We start from the raw sequence: 27,645 nt of genomic DNA, 5'->3' as shown, positions 1-27,645 counted from the left end.
GCATGTGGATGTGGCACTTGGAGATGTGGTGGATTTGGCTATGCTGGGTTAGCAGTTGGACTTGATGATCTTAAGAGTCTTTTCCAAACTCAATGATTCTATAATTCTATGATACTTATTTATTAACAGAGTAAATCCAGCTTTTGATGTTCAAAACATGAAAATCAGTGATCTGTGAGCTAAAATTGCCATTTAGTTAAAGACAATTTCTTCAGTATCTCCAATCCTTACACCAAATCCAAGCTACCTTACACCAAAAGTTGTGTCTCCAAACACCCAGCACACTCCCCCAAAGGCACTGGGATCCTGCTTCAGTTTTTCACTTTTGTGCCATTCTTCCTTCTGCTATAGAACACTTCTAGCTGCCTGCAGCAAACCTCAGTATTTAAATGGACAGCAATGACATCTAGTGGCTTGTTAAGAACTTGCCTTTCTGAATTCCCAGCCTGGGCATTCATTTTTAGACAGGAACCCACTGCTTTCAGCATTTCACCTAGCTGCTGCCAACTACAGGAAATACACCTAAAAGTCTCTACAAACTCTTTCAAAACACACATCCACCACTGTCTCACTCAACTCAAAGCATTTTCCCCTATCCCTTGCTCAAAGCCTAGAAGTCATGCAGCAGGTACCAGTTTGCTTTAGGCCTTGCCTACACAACTGAATTTCTTGTGTAGATGTAGCTACAGATATTTGTTCTGAATGCACAGGGCTGGGGCTCCCACCCACCCTTTTGGTTATGCTGTTCCTCAGCTGCATTAGGCTAAGTGGTAGGAGTTATTCACACAGACAAGGACAAGACCCAAGGCCACATCACTTTTAACAGCTGGCACAGTTCATCCATAGCTTAAAATACATACAAAGGAACTGTGCTGAAATTAGGAGAAAAGATAAAAATGCTATTCTGAATGCAAGGAGGAAGAGATCTTGCAGATTAGATTTATGGGAAAACAGTAAGCAGCTCACTTCCCTACACCACCACAAACCCACCCCCATCTCCCAAGAAAAAATAAACCCTCTTACCTTTTTCACTGAGTAATGTTGTAAAATTGCCAAGAAGCACAGGTAAGTGGTTACTGAAACTTTTGAAGTATGTGACAGTGTAAAGAAAGTTCAGAAGATATCTTTGTGTACCTTTTTGTAGTACTGGCATTAGTCATTTAATCACTGCTGCAGTCTGCCAGCAGTAACACTCTCTATAACCTTGACAACAAATCACTTAAACCATTATTCAGTTAACAATGGTGAAGAAGAATGAGATTTGTGGTACATGTATCAGGTGCATATGCCTACAGCCCTCAGAGAATATTACAAATTAGTAATTAAAAATACCTAGTTCTAGTTTTGCTAAATGAGACCTATTAATACCCATGACTGGAATCAGAGGTGCCTTTCCCCACCACCCAATCTCAGGCAAAGACTAGAGGATTTTTATTTACTTGCTATCCTTCATCTCCCACAGCTTCTTTCAATGGACAAGGAGATCACTCTCCAATGGTGTATTTAGTGATGTGACTTCTCTAGCACAAACAGGGAAAAAAATGGAGGACTATAGTAATTATAGTGTATCAGGAAAGCATCCTGTAAAAGCCCAGGAGAGACAGAACAAGAACATGTCAAAATAATTTGAAATTACCCCTCTATCAGAATGAGGTTTTACCTATTTTCTGCTAAAGGACAGAAAAACAGCCATTTACCATTGACCAGAAACTCATTTGGGTGGGAGGCTACTGTTGGTTTATAATGACATGTACAACCTTAAATACCACACTGCTTACAGGAAAAGATGATGATTCACAGGAGTGGCCAGTTATAACAGGTTTAATGGTAAACTTCAAAAGACATCACATTTACTTTTCATCACAAATTCTTCTGCCAGATCTACTGACTTATTCAAAGCCAAAGAAAACTCCAGCACGTGAGTTTTCTGAACCACCACTTAATGGAACCACTGAAACAGTGCTTTCTGACAAGCCAGCAAACAAACACCACCAGGTGGTAATGGGACTGCCCATCCCATGGCTCCATCAAAGAAAAGAGGATCTTGAAACCTCAGGTCTTCCTACTTTCATATCTGCTTTTTATTACTCATGTAATTTTACACAGATTAAATTCATTCCAGGCTGATGCTCCCAACAAAAGCATAAGACATTCTTCTGAAGTTCTGAACTCAGAATTCTTAGGTCAGATCCTTGAGGAAACCAATACATATTCTCCTACAATGACATGAAGACCCATTTCTACAACCTACAAACAGGGTAAGTGGTTAGGAGACTGAGAGAGGTATTTAGGACAAGCACACATATTTGAGGTGGTTTCTCAGAAGACATTATTTTCTATTGCCTTAATTACAAGAATTGTATTTTTTCTTCTAGAATATTCAATTCTTCTGTCAATTACTACCTTTGTGATTAGGTCCCAAACAGCAAAACCTAATTAAAATTTTATTTTCTTAAAACAAAACAAAAAACCTTTGCTAAACTGCTAATGAAAATTTTTTTCTCTCACTCCTAACATAGTGACTGCTACCTTCTGGGAAAAGTTTTCCAGGTTGGAGCAATAGATAGACCATTGACTTGCAGCCACCTTCAAAAAGTGGAAGGCAAAAGACTTTTAGGCACAAGGTACTAGCTTCAAAGGGCAAAGCAAATTTCACACCAACAGAACTTTTCTGTAGACTACCCTTGAGCAAACCTCTGACTAGATCTTGAGTCTAATGCTCAAGTGCAGCTTGAAGAGAACCACTGCAAGACATACAAACAGACAGTGCTCCTGCTTGCACAGTATCAGTTGAAACCTTACTACTGCATCTATCAGTTTTGGTTTGAGGTGAAGACAAAACCAAGACCCACTATACAAAGGCAGTCACAGTAGAAACAGGATGGAAAGAGGAAGGAAGGGGTGAACAGACACTTCCAGAAACGGTACCTACAGAAAGTCCAAATGTGTGTGGTCTTGTGCACAAAGCTTGTGAGAAAGAGAATTATACATCTCGAACTGCAGGCAAATTACTGTAGTCCATTATGAGACACTCCTGCTTGAAAATTACACACATTCTTTTATCACATTGTATAGAAACATGTATTTGTGTAGCATGATGTTTACAAAATATAAATATGTAAGAGCTTCTGTCCTTTCATGTTCTATGTATGTGGTTATAGAATCTCAACAAAAAGGAAACACAGGGCAATTCTAGCTTTGAAAATGATGAATGAAAACTACACTGCTTAGTGGCCTTCACTGTCTTTCTCTTTCAGCTTGTCTTCACCAAAACAAATACCACACAACAGGGCAGATAAATCACAGGCTGTTCCCAATTCCTTCTGGACAACAAGGCACTCCATTTAGCTTCACACTGAGAACCTCAGAAGAACTGCAAGCAGAAACATCTGCTAAATATATTCCAGTAGGTTAGCTCTAAGTATTGTTAAAGTTCTTAGGCAGCCATAGCTATATCTCCCCTTTACTCAAGACTAGTTCTCCTTAACCCTGGTAAAAAGACTGCACTACCCTTTGTTTAGAGTTGCACAGGAGTTCCTGCTCCTGGAGGTTATATTCCCACCACAGAAGCTTCACAATTTGTTTGATAATTGAAGATTTGAAAAACTACAGCCAGCTTTGCATTTCCTCTTCATACTTTTGGGGGTCAATAAAAGGCTTGTCAATGGACCGGATCATCAGCTCACCACAGTACACACACTCGGCTGCCACAATGTCATCAATGTCAGCTTTGATCTGTTCCCGGCTCTGCTGCCCCTTCCCCAGGCTAATGGTGTCTGCATCCTTGGGACGATGGTGGCTCTTGGATGGCTGGCTGGTAGCTGCCAGCTTCTTCTGAAGATCTTCAAGTTTTGCCTGCTTATAGGCAGGAAGGTTTGGGAAAACTGCTTGGAGGAGACAGTCATAGTGAAACATGTGACCACACAGGAAAAGGTAAAAGGGCCGGTTTAGAAGTGGAAAGTCACAAACAGCACATTTTTCCTGAGGCTCCACAGAGCCATACTTATTTCTCATTTCCTGGATGTCCTCTCTGATCCTCTTGGCACTCTGTGTGGCTTCCTCCATCTCCCTTTTCAGCTCCTCAATGTGCTTGTTGTAATCCTCCAGGGAGTTACAGATTGCCTCCTTGAAATGGTCAATAGTGACAAAGTCTGGAAAGAATGGCAGCACATCTTCAATCTTCAGCAGAGCACAGCTGGAGAGGCAGGCCATTGCCTTCTTGACATCCTTCTCTTCCTGAACAACATGGCGAGCGATCTTCAACCACAGCTTCTTCCGGAGTTCCTCATCATCTTCAGGAAGATCTGCACAGGTCTTGGCAAGATCAACGTCCACCTAGAAGTTGGACAGACAAAGAAACAGAGTTAAGCTTTCCTCTTTATTTATCCACCATTCAATTTCAAAGCCTGCTGTCCATTTCAAGAGGCATTCAGAAAATCCCTATGCTTAGGACTGCATTACTGGCCTGCTCCTCATTTCCATGTCAAACACCTCCCCTCTCCATCAGTACTCCTCACTGAAGATTAGCTTGCTACCCAACAGAGAACAAAGGCCAGCACAGAAAGTACAAATTCATGTTACAGTATCTTTGCTGGACACACGTTTCAGCAAGGACACAACAATTTCAACAGGAAAAAAATCCAGCATCTCCTTGAAGGTCAGACTAAGCTGACAAAGGCTTCTGTGATAATTACCAAAGCCAGGAACAGGAAGTAATTAGAATCCTTAACAATAACTATACAAATCTTGCATAAATGCAGATATATTACAGGTATTTTATATCAAAGACTGAGCTTGAGACAAACAGTACTCCTCCTTGTACTTTCCATATCCACACCCTCAGTTATGGCTTGTCAATCAGCTGCCTACCTGAAAGAGTTGTGAAAGCACAGAAAAATGTTATCAGAGGCAGGTCTTTCCTCCAAGCCTCAGCTGCACAGCTTTGATACCAGTGAGTCTGTCCAGCTCCTCTCAACGCTCTGATGTTCAAGGTAACTTGAACAAGCTACATGTGTATCACAGCATGCACGGACACACACACATATACCTGTAAGGCAAGATCCACAGCCTCCTCATATAATTCCATCACTTTGTAAATGTGGACACACGCACGGTGGTGCCCGTGCTCTGCACACAGGCGCAGTGCATACTTCAGGTCGTAGTGGATCCTGTTTGGGTTGGTTCCTGCTTGCTCCAGGTATGACAGCAGAGAGTCTGGCCTACACAAAGCATAAAGGGACAACAGGTAGTTGTGAATGGCTTGCTGGGTTTCCTCCAACTGGTAGACACAGAACTCCATGTATCTAATGGCTTCATTGATCTGCTGGGTGCTGGCACTCTGGCTGTAGTTAACAAGGGCTGGAATGAGGTTTCTGGCATCCAGTCTAGAGCCCATAGAAATCCAAGCATCAACTACCTTCTTGGGAATATGTTGGATGAGAACCGGAGAGAACTTGTAGAAGAGTTTTTCATCTCTGTGCCTGGACAACACGTTTAGAGCCTCATCGTACTCGTCATGCTGGCAGTGGTGAGCTACTACACGCTCGTAATCCTGCATGATGACTGCAAAGTAGACCATGTGCTCTGTGTCGCCATGGCTTGCCAACAGCTCATAAATAGATGCCCGGTTATTAAAAAGACAGTCTTTGTTTTTAGGACTGCTCAGGAAAGTGCGGAACTTCTCCCGCGTATCCAAATAGAGATTTCGCTGTGAGGGGTCGCCTTGCAGGATACCCAGCCAGTTCAGGTACAGCTCTGTCAACCATGTGGTCAGCAGAGTGGTCTGTGTCTTCTCTGAAGGCTTTAGGTTACTTAGCTTCTTAATCAGAAACTCCATCAGGGCCTCTTCTTGCTTGGCTTCAATGAACTTCAGAGCAATTTCCTCAAAGTAGTTCTGGGTCAGTGCGTAACATTTGGCACTGTCCAGATACCTCTTGTTTTGGAAGCAGTGCTCTGCCTCTTTGGCCAACACAATGTCAAGACACTCTGGGCGGTCCTTACAATACTCTTTTGCTAAATCAAATTTGTTCATATTCATATACATCTTCCACACGTCTCTAGATTCCCGCTGGACGTGGTAGCGGAACACGACTTTCTCAGTGTGGATCCATATCTGCTGGACTGTGGGATCTTTAATCATGCGTGTCAGCGAGCCAAACTTCTCCAGGAACAGATCCTGAAAAACAACCTGTCCATTCAGAGTGCAGACAGCCTTCACTCGGTCAGACAGCAGCAACAGGAAGTGGAACTGGGTAAGTACAATGGATATTGGTTTGTTCACAGTTATGTCAATATCAGCAGGATAAACCCAGACCCGCTCATCACTCAGAATTGAATCAGGACGACTGTAATCCAATGTACCATATAAAACACCGTTTCCCATCATCCAGGCAAAGGAGCGAGGGCTGGAACGCAGTTTTGGAGTGTAAAAGGCTATCTCACTGAAACCCAAGTTAGCTGGAAACTCCCGAAAGCTGGGCAGATGGTCAGCATGCACAGCAAATATGGAGCTGAAGCCTTGCTGCTCTGTCCCTTCAGGCACTTTGCCAACAAACTGAAAGAGTCTCTTCCTAGTGGTGGCTATGATAAAAAATTTCCCTTCTATCCCTCGTTCAATTTCCAAGCAGCAGACTGGGGCAGGTCCAGATTCCTCCTCCAGAGTGTAGACCTGTCGGAAGTACTGGTCAGGGTTAGTGCTGAAGAGGCTTCCTTCACTGACAGAGATTTCAGCCTCATAGATCTGCCCCTGGGATGTCCCCACCAGGATAGGCCCTGTGTTGGTTTCTGTACCAAGAAATTTGTTCCAGCCCACACTTTCAATCAAGTGTCCTTTCCAGCGGGAGAGTGCCCGCACTTTCTGAACACTTCTGTTCAGGTAAAGGCATTCGCTGGTGTTCAGAGCAATCAGGAGATGAGAGCCTGCCAACAGCAGAGGGGTATGGGAGGGAGAAGGAGAAAGAAATCAAGACTGTGCCTAAGCAAGCCAAATTCCTGAAGCTTCTAATCCTAACATTTGATAAATTCCAATATCAACATACTTAATCCAAGACTTTCCCAGACATTCACGGGAACGTGGGGGATTTCCATGCTGGATCAGAACAGTAGTCCATATGTTGCAACATTAAATAACTGGTACCAGATGCTTTAGCAAGAAGGTATTCTGTTTCAATAAATGTTCTAAGGATAAACACTTCCCAGAGTTCCCTCCTATGCCTGGCAGTTGGTGAAAGATACGAGCATCTCTTTCCAAACTTTTGTTTAGTTTTTTAAAATCAGTCTAGGCTACAGTGAACTGCAGATGTTTAATGTCCCTTTTTAAAAATTCCTATATAAATCATACAGCAGAGTGACTGCAAACACTTCCTTTGATAGGTTTTAGCAGCTTTGCTCAGAACAGCCTAATTTCATGTGTTCATTTCAGAGTTCAAAAACACAAGAGGCACAACAAACCCATACTAACAGCAAAAGGGCAAACCAATGGGCAGGGGCCCTGGGAAATAGGGTCTGTATCGTGGAAGATTGATATGTTCTCCTTATATACAAAGCAGAAAGAGAACTCCACCAGCACTTGCTCTGCTCTGTTCACTGTCTGTAAATATCCATGACCCACTGCCTCACCTGTGTGGTCCAAGAACATCTTGTAGACTTTGGCTTCATCTTTGCGTCCCAGCTCTACCTGATTAGGTTCATCTGGCTTCCCAAGATCAATCCTGCAAAGAGAAACCATGAAAGCATGCTGCCAACAAAGCTCATATACTTGTAACTCCACATTTGTTTTCCATACTGGACTCATGGCTTTTTATCCAGTTTGCAAATGTAAGTTCTCTAACAAATTAAGGAAAAAAAAGAAGGTGGGGAAAAACAAGCAATAACTTCAGGATTCTGGCAGCATTACCTGAGAAGGGTGTCTTTCCCAAGGCTCATACAGAGCTGGTTAGAGGAGACCACTAAGCTGTTAATTTTCTCTGGAGGAGCAAAATCAATCCTCTGCTTGTTAAATATTGGCGTTTCCTTCTCCAGTCGTGCATTGACATATCCTGGAAAAAGAATGTGAACACTTAGAAACTAAACAACAAACCCCACAACAACAACAACCCCAAACTACATCAAAATCCAACCTAAAAGACTAAAAGGATCATGTCCTGCTCCAAGTTTTACTGGAAAGGAACTGTGCTCCATAGAGCAGGAACATATAGAAAAAAACCTCTAATTCCAGCCCTACTGGTGTTGAAAAAAACAATGCAGTGGAAAGTAGACTGCTACTAGTAGACAAATCCTTTAATTGCCTGTTCCACCAATGCTTTCTCCTTGCCTCTGCTTCACCTCTAGACCAGCTGCAGGATTCTTAAAATACACTTTTTCCAGAAGGAAGATGCACATGCTGGAAGAGACAAAGCAACCACAACCTGAGTAGGCTCAGCACGTGCTTTTTCCTTACACATTGACCCACACATTACACACTGCCCATTATACAAATGTGCATTCACTTATTTCCAGTTAAGTAGAACTGATGTTCTTCTTTTCAGATTAGGGAGCTGCAATGCCACAGTTTAAATTTGCTGGTATGAACTGCAGTTCAAAACATGTACAAAAAGCTTCCAAGGTGCAGATTCACTTGATATCACAGCTAACCAATAAATTTGTCTTTACATATATATATATAAGGGAAGGATTACTCTGAAAAAACCTACATGTTATCAAACCATCAAGTCATATTCATCCAGGTAATCTCAAATTTTTTTCAGACTGTGACCTGGCAAAACAAGGCTGACTCAGCAAGGAAACTTTAAATTCAGGAAGGAAAGGGAACAAATAGCACCTATAGAGAGGTAAGGGTTTAGAGCTAAGGAGAAGCTGTTTATGGGTTAATTCAGTCATAGTTCAAGCCAAAGCACTGAACTTCAGCATTCTGGACTCTTTAGGCCTGTATCCATTACAACACCTTAGGATCATCACCATTAACATTCAGATTTTGGTTATTGTCCCTAATAGGAGAGGGATAAGCTTCCTTAATATACAGTTCTCTATACAAAGGAGATGCCTATTTTACACCATTCATTCCTTTCAAACAGTCTCCTCCCTCATCTTGTCCCCAGTGTCCCTCCTCTGTTTAAGCAAGATTCTACTGCAGAATTTCCCACCCTGATTTCTGGGCAAAGCTACATATTTCCTCAGACCTTTTAATCTCTCCAGAGATCTAAGATCACCTCTATGGTCAAGTCTAGTGGGTCAAAGTAGGCTTTTCAAAGCTGGAGCTACAGTACTTGAAGCTCACAATGCAGCAGGACTTTAGGCTGGATATAGAGTCACTGTTTTATCTACAACTTTGAGAAACAGTGCCTGCACTTTAACAAGCACGGGGGAGAACTCCCTGAAACTGAGGAATAAGTTTCACTATCTTCCAAAATTACAAACCTAACCTTAAGGACTGCTTTCAGGAAGTTAACTATTGCATCATTTTACAAAATAAATTTACTTAAACTCCAGATTGCCCACAACTTTTCCCAAGCCAAATTTTATTTAAAATTGCTTGTGTGGCCTGATTTAAGAATAACTGAAATTCCAATTAGGCTGTGCCTTTGCAATTAAGTAGTTTCCCAAACTTCCTTCCAATATCAGCTGTCAGCAAACAGGCAGATTTCTCAACTCTAAGACAGCTATGACTGAAGACAGTATTGCAGCAGTCAAGAAGAAAAGCTGAGTCCTGGAATTTTTTTTTTTGGTGACATGACTTGCCCCAGCACCGTTCTACACAACACCTAAACAGGGCACTTATTCTTTATCTAACATTATACAAAGAAATAGAATTCACGTCAAAACCAACAAGGGGAACATACCTACTTCAGTACCTAGACTCAGTAACTCTGTCAGTGTATTCATGCTCCATAATATACATAGCATGACAGAATTTATAAATTCTTAGCACATATATGAACTTCACAGCCTGGTTTCCCCAAAGGTTACCAGTGGGTAACACTATACAAGGAAAAAAATTCTAAAGAATGTGCCCACGTATTTCCAAACTTTTAACTCAAAAATGCCAGCTGTCATAGCATCTGGTACTACCATGACAATACCAGGTAGAAGGGAATTCTCTCATAACCTACATTTCCCTGCCACACTCAAAAAAACCTGAGAGGTGACATGGAGTAGAAAATGGTTATTGAACCTAATAAAGCTTGACTTTATCATGGAATAATAATGGAAAAAAATTCTCAGAGATGAAAGAAAAAACAGTCTGGTCATCACACCATGACCTTACACTGATGGGACACCTCCCCGAACAGCCTAGCATAGCAAAGCCTCACACTGCTTGACAGAAAAGTGCACTAGTGATACAGACTGCTTTGTTGGTCACCTTGCAGTCAGCCTAAAGGAACCACTCGAGAGAAACGAACTGGTAAACTGCGCCTGGCTTAGGGAGGCGCTCGGTGCGGGAACAGCTGTGCACACATCCATCCATGACAGGGTTCAGCAGGGCCTCTCGGAGAGCAGCAGGAAGAAGAAGTGCGCGATGTTGAGCTGTGTCCGCGCAGGGCCGAGCGGCTCGGCTCCAACCGCTCCCGCACGGGCACTTCACGCCCCGCGCAGCACCGCAGGCCAGGGCCGCCCACACACCGCAGCACCGCCGGCCCGACCCGCAGCACCGCTCTGCCCAGCCACAGTCACGGGCTCCCTGCCTCCAAACACGTCCCGGGGAGAAAACAAGCCGCAGCCGAACGCTCAGCCACACGCACGGTGACACACCTCTTCCAGGCAGCACAGCCTGGCATGCCCTGCTCCCCACCCGCAGCTGCCGCCTGGCCTCCCGCTCTCAGCAGGAACGCCGCGCACGGGAAGCCCCGGCGCACACGTACCGGAGTGCGGGATGCCCACGCTGGCGCGGCCCTGCGGCACGGAGGCGGAGCGGTGCAGGGAGTCCTCGTACTCGTCCAGGATGGACGCCATGGCCCGGCCGCGCTCAGCTGACCCGCCACGCGCGCGCATGCGCACCCGGGCCGGGCCGGGCTGGAGCGCCGCTCCCTCACAGCGATGGCGCTGGGGCCGGGCCGGGCTGGAGCGCCGCCGCTCCCTCACAGTGATGGCGCTGGGGCCGGGCCGGGCTGGAGCGCCGCCGCTCCCTCACAGCGATGGCGCTGGGGCCGGGCCGGGCTGGAGCGCCGCCGCTCCCTCACAGCGATGGCGCTGGGGCCGGGCCGGGCTGGAGCGCCGCTCCCTCACAGCGATGGCTCTGGGGCCGGGATGGGCTGGAGCGCCGCCGCTCCCTCACAGCGATAGCGCTGGGTCTGGGTCGGAACGCCGCTCCCTCACAGCCATGGCGTTTGGATCAGGGCGGCCTGGATCGCATCCCATCCCCGGCACCCCAAGCAGCCTGGGCCCTTCCTGCCAGCCTTGGGGTCCGCGCGGTGCCCGCCGCTTCTGCTCTCTGCCACAGATTCCGAAATATGAAAGGGCCCACTCGAATAAACAAACATTTTTGTATGCCAGTAATAACCAGAAGTTCCTCTAGGTGGGTTGTAGGCTCTGGTTTTGTTGCCGAATATAACAAGATAGAGCCACGCCAAACATCAAAACTTGGATTTACCACCAAAGAGGGCTAAAAAGAGGCAGGGTACCTCTCCTACGACCCCTAGAGACCCCTCACATGAACACTAGAGACCCCTCAAATGGCCCCGACAGACCCCTTCCCTAATACATGAGCTTCTGTAGTAAGACCTACACGACTAATTACATACTGCTGCTCGGAAATAGGTGTAAACTTCTTGGAATGTAAATACATATTCATATAATAAATCGCGTGTAAGTATATGGAAGTGTGAGTCTTGGTGTGCATGATAGGCAGAGAGGCACCCCCACATCCAACCCCCCCATTTACCTGGCACTGTAACAAAGCTTTCTGACCTGTTTGAAGGTTTTCTTTCCCAGTTTTCAGTGACACTGTCCTGTTGTGTGCAGCTCTATGCTCGAGAAATCACCTCATTAACACAGCAGTGTGCCCTACTAGAATCTGTGCTGATTGCCATAGCAATCCTATTGAATGCAACTGGGAATTGTCTGGTTTAAAACACTCTGTAAAAACTCCTGTGTTTTGGCTCTTGTATAGCATTAGGTGGCAAAATCTTGGTTTTATCTCTAGAATGATTGTTGAGGCACAGCATAAGGGCATCCTGCATAAGGCTGTCCTTGAACTACACTAGACTTGCTCTGCAAGCTTATCCCAAGTTTCTGTGTTGGACCCAGCTTCTGTGTCACTAAATATTATCTATAACCTGGAGTTTCTTTTGTTCTGGTGTGCCAACAATTGTTACTTACAATTTTACCCTCTAGCTTAAACTAGCAGAGTTTATAACAAAGGCATTAACAAAAAGACTGGTCTCTTACACAACCCTTTGGGTTCCATCCTACATAAAATGAATAGAGATGTATATGTGTACACTGTATGTGTGCTATATACTGTACTATGAGTATGCTGTGTACTGCATACTAGATATAAGCTTCACTTTCTGGAAGCAATGGAGAAATGCCTCACAGGGTACAGGTCAGCTTGCAAAGTGGAGAGATGGATTATGAGACACAAGAGGTCTTCCCAAACTTAGTTTGCACATCAGGTGGCAGTGAGGCACCACAGGCAGCAGTTGCATGTGGCTGGCTTCTCACAAAGTTACACCTCCTTTTTCTCTTTTTCTGGACACCGCACCCTCACAAACCAGGGCTGTGCTGTGCATCACTCAGCCTCAGGCCTTCTCCCCAGTGCTGAGCCAGACATGCAGGTCCCACGCTAGCTGGGTTCCTGGAGGCTCCCATGGCACGCCTCCACAGGGTCACCGCTGCCTGCTTTGCTAAAAACAGAACTTGGCTTTTGCTGACTTAGCCTGCCTGCAAGCACCAGTCCCAGCCTCTGCTGTTTACCCTCTTTATGTGGCAGCTCTGAGCCAAAATAACAAAACCACATTCTTTTGCTGTCTAATCATCCTGATCTTCATAAGCAGCAACTGTTCCCTTTCAGCATCTCAAAAGGTACAAACAAATTACATTAGGTTTAGGGTAATGAGGTAGGAAGGGACTTCTTGGACTATCAGATCCATTCTCCCACTCTCGTAGATACCACATCATATAGTCCTTTCCCTATTCCTGTCAAGCTCTGTCTGATAGTGTGGATATTTTTTCCCCTGACTGCCCTAGCTCATATCTGTTCCAAACACTCCCATGATCTCAAGCTCTGATTTCCAGTCTAATATAAGCTATGGCTAGTCTGAATACTCTTGTTCTGATTTAAACACTGTCCTTTAGTGTCCATTTTTTGGCTTTCATTTTCTCTGCAAAAATCAACAGCAATCATAGCCTTCATTACAAAATCCAAGATTTATCAAACCAAGAAGTTCTTGACTTCTTTTAAAAAGAGATAATTAGTTCCTTGGAACATCCTGCAATTCTCTACATTGGTTGTAGCTTCAGCTCAGGTTTATGTCATAGGGGTGACAAAAGTTTCACCCCTCATTCAAGATGAGATTTCCCCCTGTTGTCTTCAGCAATGATGCTTCTACTTTTTTCTTTTTCTAGTCATGTTTTCAGCAGTAGAAAATGGAAGGGTTGTTTGGTAAGGGGGAAATAAACTGTCTTGAAATATATCTGGATATTAAGCTAAATTGACATTTGTGCACAAACTTCTCAGCGTGCAACTCTCTGGGCTGTTTCTACTCAAAGCCTAGATCAGGCCATGTCTTATAAGTTGTTTTTTTCTTGGTCAGATCTAGAAATGGAAGAGATTTGTGTTCTCATTCTGGCAGATATTATTGCCTGTTAAGGCTAATCCTCATGAGAAACCTGTGTCTGATTGTAATGTGGTTAAAGTGGAAGCCAGATTTTCACCTTATTTGGAAATAAAACATCAGCCTAAAGCTAACCCAAGCCCACAAGCCTGCTCCATCCATCTGCAGTATCATCTGCTGTGATTATTTAATTTACAAACATGTGCGATAATTATATCCCAGTGCTGTATTCACAGATTTGGTATTCTGAAAAGAAGGGAAGAGCAAGGGTTAGATTAAAGATTTATCAGCTCTTTGATTCACCAGGAATGTGTGGACAATCAGATGATTACATATTGTGTGCAACAGTGGTGTAAGTCTGTAAGAGGGACTTGTGCGAGAGAATTTAGGAGATTTTGGTGATACATTTGGATTGGAACCCTAAATCCTTGTCTTGCTTTGGTATGGCTGTGGTCACAGCAGCAATTTGCAGTAATTTTGACTTAGACAGTTAACATTTTCTCCCAGCTGTGGACACAGCTATCAACATCTAGGTGTTGCATGGCATGTTATTCAGATGCCTAGAGGAACAGGTAATTCTAGATCACGACATTGACAAACATATAATGTGTCCAAGGTCCAGACTCCCAGCAGATTAACCCTGTCTAAATTTGGGCTTCCTCAATGCTGTCTGTGTCATTCCTGGCTGCCCTGTCCAACCCCCACTTGGTGCACATCAGTGCATATATGATTGCAGAGTGAGACATTTCATTGCCCTGCAGCAGATGGTTCTGTGATCCATGATCTGAGCATGAATGCTGGTGCAGAGAAGAGGGCAGGAAAATGTGACTGTGGAAAGATGTAAGGGCAGAATCTAGTGACATGATTAAAATTTGAATTAGGCCCTGGACTTCCTCACAGATTTCCACTACAGACGGTACTGATCATCACTCCACCTCACTTCATATAGAATATTCCTTCACAGTGATCAGCATAAAAAACACCCTATATTTTTAAAAGCCATAGGCAAATTGGTGTAACTCCCTAAATGCACCAGCCTCCATAAGACACCAACAAAGGTGTAATATACTTCCAGTCTATGAGACACCCCTGTTTCTGCTTTGATGAGAGTCTTGCAGATACCTGTGTCCTCCAGTCAACCAAGAGACCTCCTCCCAAGACAAGGCACGGCATTTCTGAGAGACGTTTTGAATGATGTGTACAAATTTAATGCAGTAAACAGGATTATAGTGGCTGTGTACCCTGGGTATCACAGTTACCCATGAGAACCTGAACTGGAACCTACATGGGGAGCCATACAACAATTATAATTCACCCTAGAAGAGATCAAAGCCCAAAATCTTGCCAGAGCCCGCCTCCTAACCATTAACCAGCCTCCCAAGCTCTTCAAACCCATTGTCAAAGCAGACTCCTGTAGACCAGTAAACACTGGGTGAAACTGTATCATGCCCGAGCAGCAATTGCAGACCTGCGGACCACGGTTCCCCTGACACTTGAAGAAGTTTTCCCACAAGTGAACTACCAAGGTCTGTTGATGCTACATGTGCATTCCAGAGCAGGCTGCCCTTTGCAAACCCACCGAGTGCCCCCATGGAAACCCTAGGGCATAACGCATCTGTCCTAGAATGCACAAAAAGCAGGACAGGAACATGCTTTTACAGTGAGAAAACCTTTTTCCCATCACCAGCACCCTGTGGCTAATCCCTCAGTTTTGATCCTCGAGGAAGATCCATAAATGATAAGCTTGAGAACTGAAACTGATAAGTTGGCAGAGACAGTGATCTTACAGCATTTTATGGTTTTCCGATCACCCTTCAACCCAGCCCTTCACTGTTTAGTGTTAACTGCCTTCCTTTCCTTCTTTCACAGGGGGGATATGAACTTTATCACCTTTCTCTTGCTAATTCCCTCACCCATTCCTGTTAAACGTTAGCGCCTCGTTTTTGTGTAAAGTGTCCGATTGAGTGACATAATTAAATTAAGTTCAGACCGTTGTCTTCCAACCTGTCTTTAGTCTGAAAATTGCTGTTTCTTTCAGATTTAAAGAAAGTCTTTGAATGCCTTAAACTTTGCCTGTTCTTTCACATTCATCCGTTGATGAATTAAAATATATACTTTCTCCAGCAGATGGCAACACACTTCTAAATTATTCATAGCATGTCTGAGAGGTAGGACTAGTTTTTAAGCAAGTCAGAGAGGAGATGAAGTTGAGTTTGCGGAAGGGACTTTGTACAATGCGGTGCTTTTCTTCCATTGGAACGTTTGAGAAAATATTATGGCATTTTATAGTGGCATTTTTATTTCATTTAAACTAATTATTCTTTAATCTGAAAATGTAGTATAATGTTGTTGTTGTGGCTCTTTGCCTCCGCATTTAACAAGAGTGGTCGTGAACAGATGAACCAGAACATCTCTGTGCATCTTCTAGACTTTGCTTTTATTTCCAAAGAGCAATGAAGTAGTTCAGAGGGCAGGATAGTGTGAGCTGTATTCTAACATTGTTTCTATTTATTTTTTTTCTTTTTTTTCCCCCAAAGGCATTTCAAAAGCACACATCTCGAGTTCACACCATAAGTATCCATTATCTGCTATAGAATTGTAAAGCATTTTTATTGCGGTAGACTCAGAAACTATGGAGTTCCTATCAACCAAAATCTCTGTATAGGAAAGCAAGTACTAGAATATTTCTTCTTTGGATTTCTCCTGTCATAATTTTTCTGTGCATGGGTACAGCCTGATGTTTCATTGACTTTGTATTGTGTCTGTTTCTGGCTCTGCGGAGTTGGTAGAAAATGATACAAAGAAGTTTGACATCACTTCCTGAAGGTTACAGTAACTAGACAAGGCACACCGCAAGGGAAAACCAGGCTCGGGCTCTTGTCTTCACCCTTTTGTCTGTCAGTCCTTTTAAGTGGTAATTATAGTTGCGCTTGATTTTTCCCAGGGAGGATGCACACTCAGGTGCATGACAAACACTGGGTGACTCAGAACTGGTTGTGTCATTGCTTGCAATTACCAATTCGACCAGCTGGGCAGCGGCTGTAGCTCCATTTTTTTCAGAGTGTCTCTTGACATCACGGGATCCAGTTTGCTGTGGCACCTGCACTCCGGTTCAGCCCCACTCTCAGTCTAGGTCCCAGTGCGTGGTGGCATTGTCGCCTGTTCTCACTGTGCTCTCATTTCTCATTGTTTAGGGTTTCTCTTGTGCAGCACTGTGAACAGACTCAGAAATGTGATCCCAGGGCACCATTTGCAAAGGAAGTGTATTGACATATGCAGCCCACTTGTACAAACGCAGGTAATGTTGAAGGCTGGGTTTGCTCACTACCATGTGAGGAGAGGCTGATAATTTTTTTGCTTTCCCTTGGTAAGAAGGGAACCATGCTATTTTTAAAACTGCCACCTCCCGTAACATACAACGCTTTTTCTGAGGCAACAGGAGTAGTTTGCTAGGGTTTGCAAAAATGATAATGGCTTCCACTCTGTGACTTTCAGACAAGACTGGGAAGCAGAATATCAGCCAAGGAGGCAGAATACAATGTTGTCAGAAGAACAGAACACGAGGTTATTGGTGGTCAAGGACTGAAAGTCTGAACCACTACCTGTAAAAAAGCCCAGTATAACCATTTCCCAGTATTATAGCACTGCACTTCAGAAGGGATATTATACAGAATAGTTTGAGCTGATTCATAGTTTCGTCCCCACAAGGGACAAGCCCATGTGTCCTCCTCATCCAAACTGGCTTATGTACTGTTCTTGATTTGGTCCATTGGTGGACTTCTCCTGCCAGAGCAGCAGGGAGAAAAGTTATTAAAATTAATAGAAATGGGCAGAAAAGGAAGTGTCTTCCTCTAAATAACTGGTTTTTGGGTTTTTTTTAATAAAAGGACTTTGTACAGAGGTATAGGGTTTGTTTGGTGGTGGCAATCACACACTGCCTACATATAGAATAGAAGTCTATTTCCACTGTAAATCACCTTAACGGAGCAGCTTTTCTGTGCAGCCCAGATAGTACAGCCTAGCTGAGTAATGGCTAAACATTAACAGTACCTGAAATCTGTATTTGATCTGCCTGGAAAGAGTTTGATCTTCTGCGCTTAATTCCTGGTGGATAGGAATTCACATCATGAGAAATATCATCATAATTTGTAGTAATTATAATTTCTGGGAGCGAGGCCAAGTGCAGCCTTGCAGACTGCGTGTTTCCCACTTAGGCACAGCTGATTTTGGCAGAGGAGCACGTCAGGCAAGCAGCATGAAATGGGGCTCTCCTAATGTACCTGCTACCTACATGGGCAGAGCCAGTCCCCAGACCTGTTGGTTCAGCAGCTCAGGGAATTGGACAAATTTTCATTGAAAAAAAAAAAAGCCAAAACTGTACCAAAAAAAAATTTTAAAAAATCTAGCAAACCCAAAACGTCTGACTGCTCTCTGCATTGGGAAACTAAACCTGCATCCTCTGCTAGCTGTCAGGACAAAGGCAAGACCTGAGAAACGAATCCGTGGGAACGGCCCTGTTTGTTTGCTTAATCACTTAGTTTAAATACAGATTAAAAATCACTTAAGCTCATAGACAAGTTAAGTGTGTGTCAACCAACGGTTGTCAGAAACTGCAAGGAAAAAGGAGCATAGTCCCACAAGGAAGAGATTTTAGGAAAGGTATAAGAGAAAAAGGGCTGGAGCCTTGGAGTGGGGCAACAATGTGTCTTCTGAGCTTGAACTGTCAAATTCTCTTCACTGTCCCTGCTAACAGTGGACAATTTGGTGAATAATTGTCAGTTGTCCCTCCTAACAGTGTACGATTTGGTGAATAGTCCCTCATTATATCTTCTGATTAAGTGGAAATGTCACAGTTCACAGAAAGTCAGCCAGTGTCTGAAATGCTCTGGGAAAGCTTTTTGCATTTTCCTCGCTTGCTGTTCCGCCTGTCCCGGCTGCAGCGCAGCGTGTCCTTGCCGATCCCATTGGAGGCACTGCCACACCTCACACACTGCGGAGTATCGCCTGTCCCAGCGCATTCTCCTTTTCTGGAGCAGTTCAGCTGTCACCTGGCTCTGAACTAGCACTGGGGAGCACGGCACTGGAAAAAGCCAGTCTAACGCAAGCCAGTCAGTCCCTTGAGACAGCAGCCACTCGCTGTAGCAAGACTATCTGGCAGAGGTTTTAGCAGCAGCCTAGTTTCTAATACCATCCCCATTTTTTGTAGCTGTAGAAATTTAAGGCTGTGCTGTGTGTAAAAACACATTTAAGCAAAATGCCAGAGGAAAGTGCGGAGGACTAGCATTTTTGCAGTTCTCAGGAAAGCTAGTGACTGCCTCCAAAGAGTAGACATGCTTTGTCCACTGAGCCTGAAGAGTTGCATTGCTTATGACTTTCAGTCAACCACAGGGAAAAGTACTCTAGACTCTGCCTGGCTTAAAGATTTCTTCTCAAGTTCAACATCAGTGTAGTGAAACACCTTTGTATCTTCTCAACATGGATGCAAACTACAGCAAGACAAACTCATGAGCTGCTAATCAGCAGCTGCTTGCAGCACAAGCCTGCCTAGTGCAGACAGGTCTGCCTTGGTGAGAAGACCATGAAGGACATCATGGTAACTAAATGAGTGTTGTTCATTGACAGCCTGAGTTTAGCTCCTCCATTGGGAAGCAGCTCCACATTCAAAGCTAATATAGCAATAGTGGGTATTGCAGGAATTAATGCTTTCCCTCCAGTGCTTCCAATCACCTGGAGGTGCTACACTGGCGTGCAATGATGGCTGAGATAGTGTGGCTGTATCTCTCCTTTTAAGTGATGTGTTCCCACTCTTCTGTTTGTTTAGTCATACCTCTTTAGACGGTGAGCTCCTCAGGGCAGGGATGGAGCCGTCTTCTTAGCTGCCAAGGGCACCGTGTGATGTGTGAGCTACCAGAGGTGAATATGAAAAACAGGCAGCAGACTGGGAACTCCTGCACTTGTCCATGCAGCTGGGAAAATACACTTTGTGGCTTTTGCCAGTGGGTAGCAACAGCTTGGCTGGGCCCCAGTAAAGGCAATCGCATCGCTAACAGATGCCGTGACTTTTGGCCATTTGTTTTATATTGTCCTTCACACTATTGACCAGCACTGTTGTTTTTATTTGCGTCCTGATTTCAGGGCAAAAATCACAGATGCCCCAAATGGGACAGTGGGGCTGCTTCTTTCGAAAGGGAAGCGGGGGCGACGCGGATGAAGCGCGGCTTTGCCGTGTGTGACACCTGCCGAAATTCCGAGGGCAGGCGCCGTTCGGGGCATGGCGGGGATGGGGGTGCAGCAGCGGGACCCTCGCCCGCGGTTCGGCGGCGGGAGGAGGCTGCCGGGCCGGGCCGGGCCGGGCCGGGAAGGCAGGGCTGGGCCCGGCCACCTCCCGACGGGGCGGGACAGGGCGGGACTAGGGAAATCGGGGCTGGTTTTGTGCGCAGGGCGGCAGGTGTAGCGATGAGGAGCGAGGCTCGGCGGGTTGGAGAGGGTGTCCCCGCACGGCAGCCCCGACAGCAACCCGCTCGCAGGAGCATGGCAGCGGCCCCGCGCTGAGCCCCGTCGGGTCGCGGTGCCACCGGCAGTGCCATCGCCATGCCTCCCCAGGAGCTCCTGGATTACGCGCCCGCCCTGCGGAGACACAGCCCGCCCCGCGGCAGCGGCCCGGAGCTGGGCATCAAGTGCGTGCTGGTGGGCGATGGCGCCGTGGGCAAGACCAGCCTGGTGGTCAGCTACACCACCAATGGGTACCCCGACGAGTACCAGCCCACCGCCCTGGACACCTTCTCCGGTAGGTGCCCGCCCGGGCTGCGCGGGGGATCCAGCCCGGAGCAGCGAAACCTCGGGAGGAGCGGGGTCCCGGGTGGGTGGAGGCGAGCGCTCCCGGGGGCTCTGCGGGCACACGGCCCCAGAGCATTTCTGGGGCTCGGATCGGGTCCCTCCGACCTTTAGCAGGTGGACGTCCTCCGTTCTGCAACGGAGTCGAGTTAATTTGCAAGTTCTATGAACTCGGGCACCTTCCTGGTTTTGTGGTGTTGTTATGACTAAATAGAAGGGGGCTTAGGTTTTTGGGGTTTTTTTGGGGTTTGTTTTGTTGTTGTTGTTTTTGGTTTTTTTGTGGTGGTTTTAGTTTCAGAAATAACCTACAGTGTGACACTGCGATTTTAGCTTCAACTGATACTGGTTTTTCTAACCATCCTTTACTCTCCATGTCTGGTGAAGTTGGCATTGAACAGAGGTTGTCAAAAAGTTGACGAGCTTTATAAGTCTGGCTAGAATTGCAAGCTGATGAGCTCTCATTAGTTTCCACTTCTGTAAATGCTATCTTTGTTCTTGTTCTACGCTCCTCTTCCTTTGGGCTCCAGTTTCTAATATAAACCCCAGGAGAATACAAAGCCCTTTGAAAGATTTCTTATCTTCATTTGATATGAAGAAACACAGCACTATTTGACGATGTAGATTGGTAGATTAGAGATGTGCTCAAGTCAGACTGGGAATGATACATCTAATGTGTCATAGTCATAAGGGTGCTTAGAAGGAGTGTTTTGTTTGTCTGAATGTCCTCCCTCAGTTGCTCACTGAGAGTTTTTGATTTACCTTGACCATCTCCCGGCTATTCCACTGTCACTTGAAGGAAATGAACGGGGAACTTCTGTTCACGGTCCAGAAGCCCTTTGTGATCACACGTAAGGAATCTTGAGTCCTTCAAGGGAAAGGTTACTTCTCTCTCTGCTCTCTTTACATTCATGTGTATGGATTAGACTAAGAGAGGCTTAAAATTACTGTAGTTATTAAACTGCACATTTTTGGAAGGGCAAATCCATTAAAAAACGGTCCAGAAAGGTGAAGGCAAGATGAGTGCAGAAACTCCCTGATTAACAGCAGGTAATGTGAAGATAGTTGCACATAGGTTTAGTCCCAGTCTGGATGTTCTAGTACCAAGTCTGACTTCAGAGGTTCATCGGGTATGTAACTGATACAAATCAAAAACATTAAAAATGTGCCTTGTGAAGTTTACTTTGTGCTTATTGGGAGGAAATGGAAAAATAGATAAGTTTCCCTTCCCAACCCTGCTTTTACCCTGAATAAGCCTGAAGAAAGTCCCTTCCTGGGAGTCTCTTCCTGGACCCAGGATCCAGCTCAGTAATTTCAGCTCAATTCCTTCCACTTTTGGGGAATGCCTGCTATTGAGATTGCTGGCAGAACGGAGCAGTTTAAATTCTAACCTTAATCCCGGTCATGGGGCTGTGATGGCAATAACAAGATAGGAGAAGGTGTTGCATTATCAAGGGACAGTGACCCAGCCACATACATTTGTCTGGCTGCTACCTCCTGCTGGGTGTCGCTGCCTGGTGACAAGAGCAGCCCTGAGTGAAATGCGTACCCGGTGACCTTTCTCCACCAGGCCATCCTGTTCTGCCAGCCCCTTCGCTATTGCACCGTGATCCATCCTCATCCTGAGGGTGTGGGCCTTGTGAGGGCGGTTTTGGAGGGCTGGTGCAGAGTTGCTGGCGTAGCTCAAGCTAGCAGCAGATGGGATAAACTCTGTGCAAACGCTGGAGCAGTAGGTTGTACATGTGGTGAGTTTCTTCCGAAGATGGCAAGACATTTCAGAGATGCTAATTCCTTCTCTCAATGCACTTGTGAGACAGAGAAAACCAGATACTAGAAAGTCAAATGCCTGCTGCCTTGAAGATCAAGTCAGGATCTAGCAGGTTCTTTGATCAGGAACAGGTTTCTCTTCCTCCTCTGGGGCAAAGATATGGTAACAACCCGACTGTTTCCCAGTCACACGGAAGCAATGACTTTCAGCTACGCCGCGAGGAGTGGCACTGTGGTGGACGCACCCACCCCTTCATTTTTCTTCCCATCTTCATCTGCCACCAAACTTCATCTTTTTTGTTTGCGTGTCCCTTTTTTTTCCCCCCCAGACTGCTTTCAGGGAGGAGTGCTCTCTTTCAAAAGCTTGTGTTAAACTCTCTTGTTTCTGTCACTTCTCACCTGATGAATTACTTCAAGAATCACAAAAGATTGATCCTGCTTCTTCTGGTTGGGAGATTTTTTGTTTGTTCATGGGTTTGGGCGGGCTTTTTGGGTTTTTTGTTTGCTTTTTTTTTTTTTTTTTTTTTTTTTTTTTTTTTTTTTTTTTTTAAAACAAAAAGCCTCCTCCCTGCACACAGCAGTGGAGTTTTGCTAGTTGGTGTTAAGTGCCAGCCATTGTCACCTTAGCCATGATGTCTGCCTCTATTCATGAAAGCACAGCCCCATCCAACTGGTCAGGACTTTCAAGTGATTTCCAGCTCCACAACCCCTTTTTCTTTCTCCTCAGTTCCTAGCCAATCTCTGTGGTGTCTATGCACTTAAACATCTAACAGTTTCATTCCCGACTGCCATCAGAGGTCCTGCCAGCCCTCAGTCTGAGTCAGCTGATACCACATGAAGGCTTACTGTGATTAGGGAGTGAAACGGGAGCAAACCTTACATGTGTAACTCAGCAGTTTTTCAGTGTGTGGATAGTCTCTGAAAGGGATTTCACTCATCACTGTTTCCTTAATAGTTTCTTCATTACAAAGGTGGCTTTTTCCCAAACTAGGACACTCACAACAATGTTTTTTTAAGGCCTTTTTTTTCTGGTCTGGATAGGAAAAAATCTCCAGTAGTTTGTTTGATGGAGACTGATTTGAATTTGCTGCTTGGCCAAGAAGATAGGAGCAAATTGCTGAAGTCCTCTGGTTTTATCCTTTTTTTGGGTTGCAGAAGAAGAACAAGTGGTTTTCAGGGAACTGTTTGGCTAAGGGCTCTTCTTGTCTAGAGGAGCAGTTGTTCAGTAATGTGTAAATATTCCTTCAAAACAAGAAGAACACTTGAGAGCTAACAAAACCAAGTCTGCTGCAGTTTTCTTAATGTTTCTAATGTAACCTTCAAGAGTCTTAGTGAGGTTTGGGAGGATGTTCAGCAAGGAGGAGACGTGAGCAGCTTCAGTGAGTCTGTTCAGCAGGGTACAAACCAGAGTGCTCAGGAAAAGCCTGTGTGAGTGTGCATGTGTATGCTGGCCAGCTGCTTTAGACTCATCCTTATTCTCCTTTTGCTACAGTGCAGGTCCTTGTGGATGGAGCCCCAGTCCGGATTCAGCTGTGGGACACTGCTGGACAGGTAAGCTCTATTAAAGCAGCTGTCAACTGCGGTCCTGTGGGACCAGGATTGTTTTCAGGCTTTGAGGAAGGCAATGCTTAACTGGGAAGAAAGGAAGTGCACAGGTCAAGCATCTGTGCCATTTGCTGATATGGGAGTCACAGACAAGTGAATGATAGATGTCCTCAGCTCTGAAACTTGTGTCTGAAACGTGGCATGGCCACAAAGTCAGTACAATGCCCTCCTGCCTTTGTTGCTATCCTATTAACTAGTAGAAAAGCTATTGCAGCATCATGCTGTTAGAAGAGCAGTCCAGTGAAGATTTTTTTTCTCCCCCTCCCTTTCCTACAGGAGGACTTTGACTGTTTGCGCTCTCTTTGTTACCCTGACACCGACGTCTTCCTTGTGTGCTTCAGTGTGGTAAACCCAAGCTCCTTCCAGAACATTACAGAGAAATGGATCCCTGAGATACGAACTCACAACCCCCGGGCGCCGGTGCTGCTGGTGGGGACGCAGGCAGACTTGCGGGACGATGTCAATGTCCTCATCAGCCTGGACCGCTACCACGTGAAGCCTGTGCCCCGGCCTCAGGCAGAAGGTCTGGCTGACAAAATCCGGGCTGAAGCCTACCTGGAATGCTCAGCACTGACCCAGAAGAACCTTAAGGAGGTTTTTGACATGGCCATTGTCAGCGGTGTCGAGCACAAGGCACGTCAGGAAAAGAAGATGACTGCCAAAGGCATCAAGACTCTCTCCAAGTGCCGCTGGAAGAAGTTCTTTTGCTTTGTCTGAAGCTGCTTTGAGGGAGGGGAAAAGAAACACCCAATGCCAGTATTGGCTCTGCACCTTCTTGGAGTGACTGCTCCTATGGCCCCAGCAAGGAGGGTATGATAAGCTGCTGGGCTTGGAAACCTGTCTCTTGCTGGGTACAGTATCAGATGCCTAGGAGACATGAACTAGATTTCCACTGTGCTGAGATGTGAAATGGTCCAGGCAGCTGTAATACCTGCTGGACATGTCTGTAGTTCCAGATGAATGGGAGCTCTTGATACATCGAGACTCAGTACCTCAGAACAGGCAGGTTCCTTAAATTGTTGAAAATCACCAGTTTTCTGGTTGAAGCTCACACATTTTCAGAGTTCTGATGCAGCATAATAAACATAAGGGACTTCTGAAATCAGCCTGTGTTTTGGCTGATTTATAGGTGTGGCAGAGAGTAGGGCAGGGGCAGTTACATGCAACTGCAATGTGGTCAGGCATGGGGTGCAGAGTTTGTAACGTGAGACTTGGGTTCCCCCTCTGGTTCCATTTGCTGAGATAGATAGAATTCACTTGGCTGTGAAAAAACAGCACTCTTTCTCAAAGGCCCTGTACTACTAGGAGTACTCTTGAGAAGGTATTTCCTGAATAAAGGAAGAAGATAAAATGCACTGGGAGCTACAGTAATACTTTGAGCAAAACCTTCTCTGAGAGGACTCTCTAGTCCGCTGGGTGCCAGTGTTATAGTCCTGTCCTAAGAGGTAGTTGTGGACTTGGGGATCAGCTTTGAAAGGCCTTTTGTGTGTCTGGTGTTTCAAAAGAAAGAAAAGGTGAGGAACAGTGAGAAGTAGCTCTGTCTAGCATAGAAAAAAAACTGTGTCAGCAAACTACCAAGGGGTCAAATGCAGATGGAGAGAGAAGGAAGAAAAGGAAGCAAATAGAAAGGAGAAAGATGGAATGAAGAAAGGTAGATGGAGAAGGAAAGAAGAATGAATGTTGTTAATTTAAAGTTGTGGTTCTACTTTGTTGAGATGCTAATATGCAAGGAAACCTTTAGGAACCTGAAAATTTAGTGATACGAGTTTCAAAGTACTATTATCTATACATTCAGTTCTGAATCAAAAGGAGGGGCTTGTAGTGAGAGAGAACTCCTCTTCATTAGTAATCCTCATTTCAGATCTACACAAAAGAATGGAATTTACCTTGTACAGTTCTTCCTGAGACTGCAGAACAGGAACAGAGGACTCAGGTCTTTTTTCTGTTATGCTTCTCTTTTTTAAAAGTCACTGCTTGATCTGCTGAAATCAAAAGCAAAGGAAATCCATGAAGTTTATGCTGGAGAAAAGAATTCCTTTTGTTTCACTCTCTTCTCCTCTCACCTGTTTCTCAGGGGATGAATACCCCAGAAAGTCTATTCACATTTTATTATATTTCATTACAGAACTTGCATCAACTTATAAATCTTCTTTTGCAGAGACATTTCATTTTGGTTTATGTAGCAGAGGGCGTGACAGGTCTGTCAAGCAATGCTTTTGATACTCAGGGGGTTCTCTGCATCTGGCCACGGCCCATCACTTTGGGAACACTCTGGACTAATGTGACAGAAAGAGAAATCGCTGTGGATGTTTTGCCCTAGACCAAAAGTAAGCATAGGTGAGCTCTAGTGAGCCTGTAGCAAGGCAAATGTGAGTAATGCAGTCTGGCTCCAAACAAATGCCTGCAAACATCTCTCACAGCCATCTGGTTTTGTAGTGCAGCTTATGTAGTTCTTGGGATGTGAGACAGGACTGCTGTCTCCCTGGGCAATATTGCAGGATGAAAGAGGTGGAGAAGTCTTCCTGTGAAGGGAAGTCCTAAGAGGTGGTGATCACAGAGACAGTGACTATAAGTGACATGTGTGACAGGGGTCTAGGTAGGACACCACGTCCTGACAAAGCTCTCACTCAGCAATGCATCCCTGTGTGTACATCCTACCTGTACAGGCACCTTTGCTGCATCACTAGTTCAGTTTGTCTGTTGGGTCTTTACACATTTCTTTAGCCTGTGAGGCCAAGGGCTGTGGTGTGACCTGCCAAAGAGCATGCCATATCCCTGTGGAGCAAATCCACAGGTGGAAAGAATACCAGCCTCCTTCCTGTTGAGGAGAGCAAGGGTAGTCCTGCAGTAGCTTGGTATGAAACAGGGGTTATTTCATTCTGGAAAAGAAACTGTACTGAGAGCTACTTTCTTCCTATGTGATTATGTCTAAAATTCGTTTAAATAAATTTTTTTAATGTCCACAATTTGTGTTTGTAATTTTGTCAGTGCAAATTGAGTTGGGCTTTAATATGGAGAAAGAGTTACTCCATTTTACTGGCAATAACCATAACAGGGAAATAGCCCCACTTCTCACTCCATGTCCTTACCTCCACTAGCAATGGTAAAAATCCCCTCACAGCTGAAACTTTCCAGGTTCCTTCCAGGTTCCTTAATCTTTCCACTCAGCATGGAAGCTGCTGAGGGGGATGGAGTAGCAAACATCCAAGGCTTTCAATGCCACCCTCCAGGGACCAGTCAGGAGGCCCTCCCAGTACCACTGAGCCAAGCCCGTGTAGGACTTGCATTGGGAGCCATAATGACAGCATGCTGCTCTGTCATTAATTTAATTTAGTGACCAGCTTCACTTCACTTAAATTTTGTCTGTGCCACATAGGATGCAAAGGCTTTATCCAAGACAGCTCACAGGACTAACCCTTTCAGCCCTATCTTCAGTATTACAGATAGGTCTGGCCTCCTGCCTGTCCAGATGTGGAGCCCCATAGCTGCTCCAGAGTCAGAGGGCTGGAAAGTGGAGCTGCTGAGGGAGGAGTGGTAGTTCAGCAGAGCTAGGATAGAAAATGGACAAAAAGCTGGTGTAGCAGAGGTAATGAGCAAATTTAGAGATTAGAAGGGAGTAGGAAAATACTACCAATGAAACATGCTTTGGGAACTTGTGTTTTGGGTGAGGAGG

General features: G+C 45.1%; 2 protein-coding genes across 2 annotated transcripts; one reads left to right on the top strand and one right to left on the bottom strand.

Annotated features, from left to right (window-relative positions):
- Positions 1-1,803: 1,803 nt before the first annotated feature.
- Positions 1,804-11,003, bottom strand: VPS18 (VPS18 core subunit of CORVET and HOPS complexes). Its single transcript, XM_079309544.1, has 5 exons — positions 10,857-11,003; positions 7,895-8,036; positions 7,618-7,709; positions 5,048-6,918; positions 1,804-4,335 (listed from the first exon to the last, which is right to left on the bottom strand). The coding sequence occupies exons 1-5, from the start codon at positions 10,984-10,986 to the stop codon at positions 3,607-3,609; spliced, it is 2,964 nt and encodes a 987-aa protein (XP_079165670.1). The 5' UTR covers positions 10,987-11,003; the 3' UTR covers positions 1,804-3,606.
- Positions 11,004-20,184: 9,181 nt separating this feature from the next.
- Positions 20,185-26,936, top strand: RHOV (ras homolog family member V). The gene is made up of 3 exons (XM_079308540.1): positions 20,185-20,556; positions 23,860-23,918; positions 24,249-26,936. The coding sequence occupies exons 1-3, from the start codon at positions 20,361-20,363 to the stop codon at positions 24,687-24,689; spliced, it is 696 nt and encodes a 231-aa protein (XP_079164666.1). The 5' UTR covers positions 20,185-20,360; the 3' UTR covers positions 24,690-26,936.
- The last annotated feature ends 709 nt before the right edge of the window (positions 26,937-27,645 follow it).

The sequence above is a fragment of the Erithacus rubecula genome, assembly GCF_903797595.1.
Source record: "Erithacus rubecula genome assembly, chromosome: 6".
Classification (NCBI taxonomy): Eukaryota; Metazoa; Chordata; class Aves; order Passeriformes; family Muscicapidae; genus Erithacus; species Erithacus rubecula.
The sequence above is the reverse complement of the archived record's forward strand: the minus strand, read 5'-3'. Positions and strand labels throughout refer to the sequence as shown.